The 8,889-nt window shown below is 40.0% G+C and overlaps 1 protein-coding gene across 2 annotated transcripts in view; it reads right to left on the bottom strand.

Annotated features, from left to right (window-relative positions):
- Positions 1-8,889, bottom strand: part of mbpb (myelin basic protein b) — a 58,598-nt gene that overhangs the window by 18,147 nt on the left and 31,562 nt on the right. For both annotated transcript variants that reach the window (XM_005743234.2, XM_005743233.2), the window contains exon 3: positions 627-690. In XM_005743234.2, coding sequence (XP_005743291.1) covers positions 627-690 — 64 coding nt within the window. The remainder of the gene's footprint in view (positions 1-626; positions 691-8,889) is intronic.

Genomic DNA, 8,889 nt, shown 5'->3' with positions numbered 1-8,889 from the left:
AAAAAAAAAAAAAAAAAAAAAAAGACATAGTCTGCATATTTGCACGCACAACTGCAATTGCCTCTGGTTGCAAAAATAATCCCATACATTCTAATTTGCAAAAGCACTGACTCCTAAAATCAAATCATAACCAACCTACATGGGTCTACTCCTGTGGATCAAACTCAACTGCCCTCATCTGCTGAGCTGCAGTATTACAGAGGCCTTATTTGTAATACCTGATCCTTTCACACGAAACATCACCGTGAATGTGACCCAAAGACAAAACTTTTCTAAACTATAAGAATCAACAAAAATTTTTGGAATGATTGCAACAGTACTTTTAAGAAAGGCTGTCCTTCATAAATCATTGCTAACTTTTTAAAAACCAGCCAGACGTGGCTAAAAAATATGATGGATATTCTGTAAATTGACTGATGCCAGCTTTGACTCTCATAAGTGGACGTGTATGGGTTGGGAAGGCCTCTATTCAATCTTTAGATTGCTCCAGAGCTGATTATGCACACTACAAACTGTCATTCATTTTCTCATCAACAACTGAAAAACATATACATCTCCTCGTCTGTCAGATGGGAGTATTTTCAATATGTAATATGCATGTAAATTTTAATTCAAAGACCTCTTACCAAAGACTTCATCTTGTTGTTCAGGTTCTGCTACTGCCGTTTCTTTGGGTTCAAGTGACGGAGCCTTTAATGAGAACACAAAAACAGATTGAAGAGGTGAGATGCTGAGGTGCCATGGCAACAAAGCAAAGGCAGAGACAAACAGGCCAACTGTGTGAGAGAGGGGCGATGAGAAAGAGAGACAATGAGAGGGGGAGGTAATTATACCCATTTAGTATTTTGGGGCTTTATGAGAACAGAATTAAGCTGAGACCCTTTCATTCAACTTTCATAAAGAAGTGGGTACATCCTGTGCACACTGGAAGCTGTTGCAACACTGAATGTGTGACCGGTGCTTTTTGTCAGGATTTTATCTATTTATCATCTGTCTTATTTTGATTGATTAATTGATTTATTACATGTATGCACTTGTGAATCTTTGGCAGAAACTTGTCTGGAATGCATATGCAAAATGACATTATTATGGTTTCAATTATTTTCATGTTATTTGCTAATATTCATTAAGAAAAGTTAAGCCAAAACGCAGAAGCAGCGAGTGAAAAACTGAGTACATGCTTACTGCTTCCAAAGGAATTAAGAGTATAAGTAGCAGCCAGGTGCTACTAATCAAATGCATTGATTGATCAGCAGCAAGTGTGAGCAGCTGTGTAAAAGCAGATGTTTTGGCAGTTTTCAATGTGCGTTAACACAATGCTAGGGAGGAAAGAAATCAGCGATGATCTTAGAGAAGCGGTTGTTGCTCCCCATCAGTCTGAGGATGGTTATAAGGCTATTTCCAAATAATTTTAAGTCTGCCATTCTTCAATGAGAAAGATTATTCAAATATCAGGGGCAAATATTCCAGACTTGCGCTAATTTCCCCATGAGCTAAAGAATTGCTGAAAGATTAAAATAAAGAAATTGTAGTGAGTCAGTTAAAGTCCAGATCTCAACCTACTTGAAGGCTGCGGGGGACATTTAGAGAGCTGTGCATGAGCAAATGTCCACAAAACTCAATGAACTGAAGAAACATTCTACAGAAAACTGGGCGAGAAACGAATGAGAAACGAATAACATCACGCAGAAAGTGAGAATTTCAGGTTACTCAAAGTCAAGGTGATTCACAAGCTATTGATTGAAATATGAAGTGTACTTAGTTTTTTTCCACTGATTGTACATTTTGGCTTAACTCTTATTAAATAAATAATAGCACAGTGTAATATAGCATGTGTTATTATTAATCTTAGTTTGTATTTACCCAATTTTAGGTCATGGAAAGGTCATTTTTGATCATGCTCTGATATGCAAATCCTGTGTTCAATATCATCTTCAATCCTTTAGGAGATCTGGCTACTGCAGAGATGTCAAAATTACTGTAGTTCATAGGCCACATACAGCCAACTTTGTCGAATTAAGTCAGCAAATTCAAACCGGATGATCGCTGTTAGCACAGTCGCTCGCTAGCTGCTGATGTCACCTGGGAAATGGCCGAAAAACTCTCCATCAGAGACCGATTTGATACGGATGGCCGCACACAATCTGTCATTCAATTAAAATGTTTTGCATCATAATTACATCTGTTCAGAACCCAGTTAGCCTGTGAAATAAACAATCTGTAACCACCGTGATCATTTTGGCTCTGCAGTGGGTGGGACATGTTAACTGTTAACTCACAGAGCATCAACAAACAGCTGTGCACACATGTTTGTTGTGTGACTTTTATTTCGTAAGCTGACCATTTTGACAGCATTGAAACAGCAGGAAGTGATACGGGAAACGTACGAAGTAAAATGGCATTAGTTGTTACATAATGACAGAAATACTGATTCATCTGCAACAACCCACCCACTTTTAACACACAAAGTCTAAGCTTACACTAGCATGCAAAATGAATTATTATTACTGTCTGTATTCACACTTCTGGCTCATCCAAAGAATTTGTTATGTCACTATGACTGGCATGTTTACAGCCTTTGACTATCATGTACAGTGAAGTGCCTTCTGATTTTATAAATCCTCTTAACATCCCCCCTCAGAAGAGGCATGAACAGTGCTGTTGCTGGTCACGTGCTCTATAATGTTGTACTGTGGACATTTATGTGCTTTTCTGTGCAGAGGAGTTTTTTTTTTGTTTCCTGTTCTCATGCTGTCCTCCTGTAGCCCAGCATGAGTAGAGGTCTCTTTTTTTCCTCTTGTACCTTTTCCCACTGTAGTGTACATTTCAGTGTTTTTTCTGTAATGCAACCGTTCTCCGACTTGTATCCCCATGTGATGTCTGTGTTGTATGTGTAAGGTCAGGAGGCGGGTTCATTCCACTGCAGGGCAACCTGCCATTGCATGTGGCGAATAAACTTTGAACTTGAACTTGCCTGCTTCTTAGTGGGCTTGCCTACGTGGGGAATCAGAGACATTCAAAAACTGTGGGCACACTGATCACCATTAAATCAGAACAGAGGAAAGTGCAACTGTGACGCAGTCGCAACAGCTGAGGGACAGTAGAGTGTGGTGAGCAAGCACTTACTAATGCAAATCACTTAAAAGTCAACAAGTGCTCCTTTTTTTGGCCTTTTATTATGCAAACAAATGAGTCTTGATAAGAGGAGATTAAATTACTACTGGACAAGATTTAATTACGTTTTTTCCCCCTTTCATCAAGAGCAGAAATTCTTTAAAAAAAAAAAAAAAAAGAAAAAAAAAGAGAAAAAAGTCATGCCAGTGACTGTGGGTAACGAGATATTTGTCATGCAGCCAACTCCTACTAAGGCTACGTTCACACTGCAAGTCTTAATGCTCAATTCCGATTTTTTGTTCACACTACAAATAAAATGCGACAGCAAACGCGCTCTAGTGTGAACGCTCAAAGCGGCCCGCATGTGCAAAAGAAGACGTCACACACAACGCGCTCTGTTTAGACCCAGAGCAAACAATATTGTTTGACTGATGGCTGTTAATATAAAGACTTCAGACTTTACGTTTCCCAATTTTTGCTTTAAGTTATTTTGTTATTTACATAATAATGTAGATAACCTAATAATGATCCTTATTGCTGTTTTAGAGGAGCGGTGCTTCAAAGAATAGTTGCAGATTTCTATCAAAATCTGCAGATTATACAGTATAAATAAAATGTTCACGTTGTCTTCCCAACAGTTTCACTAACATCTACACTGGATGGCCAGGAAGCGTTCGCGATGTCTTCTCTGGCGCTGATAATTGGTGTCTGTCTTGTGTCAGTGACGTAAAAGACGGATTTAATGCGACATGACTGTTCAAACAGCAGTCGCTTTCTAAAACATCGGATATGTATCGGATTCAGTACCACATACGAAAGTGACTCAGATCGGATTTGAAAATATCGGATTTGTGCCGTTCACACTGTCATACCATGATCGGATATGGGTCACATAGGGTCCAAAAAAAAAAAAATCGGATTTGATGCGCTTTCGCCTGCAGTGTGAACGTAGCTTAACAGTGAGCAAAGTAGGATGATTGAAGAGCTGCTCCCAGGATATGAGATGGTTAATCACATGTTTGATCGAAATAGGAATAGCCAAGCAGGGACTCTGCCTCCTCTCTTGCTTCGCGTGCAGCCTCTGTGTTAGTGGGTGCTTGATTACAGGATTGGAGACAGGTGCCCTGTAGCCTGAACAGTGCCTGACCAGCTGCAGCCACTTGAACAATCAGGTCTTCTGAAATGCTCTGCCCTGCCACTCCTTTGCAACTAGAACACAGTCTCTGCCTTTGCAGTGCTCATCTGTAAACTGGCCACTTTTACTGTTCTGTTAGTATTCTGCTTATTGAAATTCATGCTTTCTTATCTATGCAGTTTCTTTGGCTGATTCAGCCCTTGCCTCCCAAACTCCCGTCTTGTCAGTTCTCTCTGTTCAGCTCCCCTTTGTCTTGGCTTATTTCTACTCCCATTTTCTTGGCCCAAACCTTAGTGACATCTTAATGCCACAGCTTTAGCTTCTGGTTGCCAACGTGTAGCCTAGCTTCCAGGTCCCTGGCTACCAGCCCAGACTAACCCAAGCTTCAGGTTTCTGGTTACAACTCTAACATCAAGGTTACTGTTGCCACCTCAGCTCCTCAAGTCCTTTTGCCAGTTTGCTTGTTTACTGAATAATGAGTCCACAACTCTGCACTTCGCTGGTGAACAATGATTTGTAAATCAGTGATTCAAAAAAAGGAACACCACATGTATTTTTGTGCACTGATAAAGCTTAAATTTCTATTGAGGATTTGCAGATATGTGACCTCTAACCGTGTGACTTGAACTTATCTGCCAGATCAAGTGAATAACATAATCACACAGGCCTAGAGATTGGGCAGTGACTTCCCTGGCAACCGCCTGTCCCTAGGGAAAAAGGTGTTCCCCAAAAACCTCCTTGTGATTACTTTAGTCACTAGTATATTGCTATCTTAGCCTGAGGTGAAGTTATAGACTTCATGGGTTATGGACTCAGCTACTCTAATAAATAAATTATAACAAACTGAAAAGCATGCCAAAAATGGAACTGGAGATCTCCATCAAATGCCTTCAAAGTTGCACCTTGTGAAAGATTTTGGCTCTAGCGCTGAAACAACTTTTACTCTGCAGGGTGAACCTTCTCCATTTCCAGTTTGCATGGCTGTTTTTTTAAGTTTTACTACTTCTTGGCTGGTAGTTTGTATTTGCAGGATAACATTTGAAAACAAACTACAGGTAATCATTTGCCACCAACCAAAGCAATCACTAGGACGTTTCTGGGGCTAGCACCATCTCTGATCCAATTTCATCCAATGAGATACAGCAAACTCCAGAAACGAGTGTTTAGCAGTCAGGAAATACATCATTTTTATCCATCAGCTGGTGGTTGTACGGCACACTTGATATGGCAATCACAACTAAAAATCCTTAGCATTCAACCGTTGCTAGATTTTCTTTCACACCCCGACTTAGCTGTCTTGCCTTAGTTCTTAGCCTTTCCTTTTTCATATAGTGTAAAGAATTAGCAATGCAAACAGATTGGAATACACAGAAAAAACAAAACAAAACCCTCAGTCACAGAAGCTTGGATGGTCATTAAAATGAAGGTCCTTGCCACCAAGGAGGATGCTGGGCCTGGATCTGCATGTAAATGACTTCACATTTAAAAATAAATAAATAAATAAATCAGTTTGAATTAAGTGCAACTGTAAAAATACAGCTGACATTTTGGCCACAAGGCACACTTGGATTTTCAGCCTCTGAAGGACACACATTATATACAAAACTAAAGGGGTCCTCGTTAAAAACTTGTCACAACACGACCACATCAAAGGAAAAATGAAAAGGGCGATGTGGTCAACTAAGAGAACTAAACTGACATCTTAATGCCATCCTCGCTGTCGGTGTGACACTACTCGCCACAGGTGCCTTATTAAAAATACAGTTCTTGTCAAGTAGAGCTTTCAAAAGAGGTTCATGTTGGAGACAGAAGCACGTCCTGACCCTGTGACAGCTTCGACAACACCTGACAATTATTCATACTTTCCTGCCCGTCTCAGTCCTAACCTACTGAACTTTTAGCTTGCCAACTGCCACATATTTCTCTAGATTATATAAAACACAATCACACAAACAGATCCCCCTCCCCCTGTCATTACAAACCCTGAAGAGAGTATAATCAGGTGAATAAGTTGTGAGACCACCAAAACAAGTCCCAGAGTACCTTAAGACTAGAGCCTGACCAATATATGATCTTTAAGACTGATATTTGTTTTATATTTGTTTTCCTTCTCTCAGACACACAAAACCTGAAAACATTTTGCTAATATATTGCCTTGGTTTATTTATTTTTTTTAATTACTCATTTACTCTGTGTCGGACTGTGCTTGGACCCGTTATGTTCTTGTTGTTTCAAACCCAGTTGCTAACAGCAAAGTTGCAAAGTGCCCTCTGGTGGGCAAGCAATGTAACATCAACACTCATAACCTGGCTGAATGGTGTTTCTCCTGGCTCTTCTTTAATTTTTCCACTTCTATTTATCACCATTATAAATGTGTTAGCCCTGTGACACCGTGTACCCCACGTATACCACCTCTTGCCCTATGGCAGCTGGGCCAGCTCCCCACCCCCAAACTGGATAAGCAGAAAGATATGACAATAAACAGCTAACATGAGAAATTGCACAACAACAAAAAAATCCGCTAAACAGTGAGGCCGCAAAAGGTGAACCGCGTTATAGCGAAGGACCACTGTATTAGCCCACCATAAAACAGCTTGGGCCCTACTCAAGATCTTGTTCCTCTTACTCTTTACTTTTGGATGCTAGCTTAGTGAATGATGCTAGTAAAATGTCTTTTTACTACTATAGATGACCAGAACCACATATCATGGCTTAAGCCTAGCACCTACAATGTAAAGTTATGCCTTTCTTTTTTTTAAGGCTATCACACATGTAAAGAGTGGACTGTTGTCACTAATATAAGACACAAACATCAGAGTTAAAGGCCAACCCCCCCCCCCCAAATAAAACATTTATCGTAAAATTGCCTTAGCCTTGTTTTTATTGTACTTATTTTTTGGGAGGTTTATTTGGTTGGTCCACTCATCACCATTAAAAATAATAAATTAAGTCTTCCTCTGTAATTGTACTGCTGTGTGACAATGGAAAATTCCACTGCTTCAGCTTCAGTCAGGCCTCTGATCCCAATTCAGCACTAGGATACTGTAAGCGGTTCAGTGTTCCCGAGCACTCCTGACATTTGAGCAGAGAGAGTGGGAGTGGAACACAGTGATTTGAACACATTTCAGCACTTGGGTCTTCTGAGACTTTCAAAGGGATCCAGGTTCCACTTCGTACATGTGGTTTGGTGATAACTGTATCCTTCAGTGTTACATCCTGTCCATTCTTTACAGATGGAAGACATTTCATCTCACATTTGTAAGGTACTGTATAAAAAGACACTGGAGTCTCTGGAGCTCTACTTTCTCAAGGCCAGTTTTATCCCCCTTGTTGACCGAATGTACCCAACATTTATTTCTTTATTAGAGCTGTAAGAACACCATTAGATAAACCAATTAAGACCAAAGAGCAATATACTGTACATTTACAGCAATATAAAATGAGCAGTGTGTCGTTCAAGCACAAATGTGTCAGTAAAGTGAGACGCAGTAGACTTAACTGGGCTAAAAAGCCACAGAGTTTTACCAGTCATGGGCATTGAATACAATGGTATCCAATGGTAAAATGTTATCCAGGGCAAATAACTAGTCAAAGGGTTTGTAAACCCTGTAGCTATATATCACAGGAACAGACATACCAGTCACAGTCACACAGCTGTGTCTCTGTAGACTGGCCGTCTACTAAGTGGGCATCCAGCTCCCTCATCTGGAGACCTTAGTCTTTAATTCAACAGCTTCAGTAATAGTGCTGTATTGCAACTATATTGCAGTGAGTCACAAAGTAGCACATAACTTATTTTTGTGAAATTACAAAAGGACCTAATTTAAGGTTATGAGCTGCAAGATATCCACATGGCTCGTCTACAGAAACGGCTAACGTCAAAGGTCCTAAAATCCTTTCATATAAAGTTGAATTAGTAAGGTAAGAATAATTACAACTTGTTACTTTCAATTTCATCATCTGCAATCTGTGCTTTCCTCCTTTAACACTGTATTTTTATTTCCTGTGTAGCTGAAGGTGTTTGGAAAATTCTACAGGTGATCTGTAGTGAGACAGATCACCTGTCCAAGCAGTTTCTTAGCTCAGAGGCTGGAAATCAAAAACACAGTCTGCATTCACTCTGCTCTGCGTTTCAGTGAGCATTGCAGTAACCAGTTGTCATTACCCAGGTGGGCGTTACACTGATCAAGCACACAGGCTTGCCAGCCAAACGAGACAATGCTGGAACCTAGTAAGTCACAAACATTCTAGTCCCAGTGATCCAGAGCACAATCGACTGAAATCATTAGACCTAATCATAGAATTTAATTGGAGACATAAGAGTAAATATAAATACTACAATGTAATTAACACCTTTATTTTAGCTAACAAAGTGTTTGAAACCGCAGACCTACCTGTGAGGTAGGTTCACCTACCCTATGTTTATTTACCATGCTGGTACTTCGTCTATTTGATACTGACACAGGAAATCATTCAGCCTTTATCAGTTTAATGTCTGCGAATGGCTTTTGTAAGTCGGTTACTGTAAAAGAGCTCGGTTGCATTTTTCCTGTTGCAAAACGTCTGACGATCACCTTCATTTCTAAACTTACAGCAGTGAGTGATGTGGGTGACTCTGTCATGAGATCGACCACAAACAT

Source organism: Pundamilia nyererei, unplaced genomic scaffold (genome assembly GCF_000239375.1).
Source record: "Pundamilia nyererei isolate P.nyererei 1_Seehausen unplaced genomic scaffold, PunNye1.0 scaffold00129, whole genome shotgun sequence".
Classification (NCBI taxonomy): Eukaryota; Metazoa; Chordata; class Actinopteri; order Cichliformes; family Cichlidae; genus Pundamilia; species Pundamilia nyererei.
This window is presented reverse-complemented; position numbering and strand designations above follow the sequence as displayed.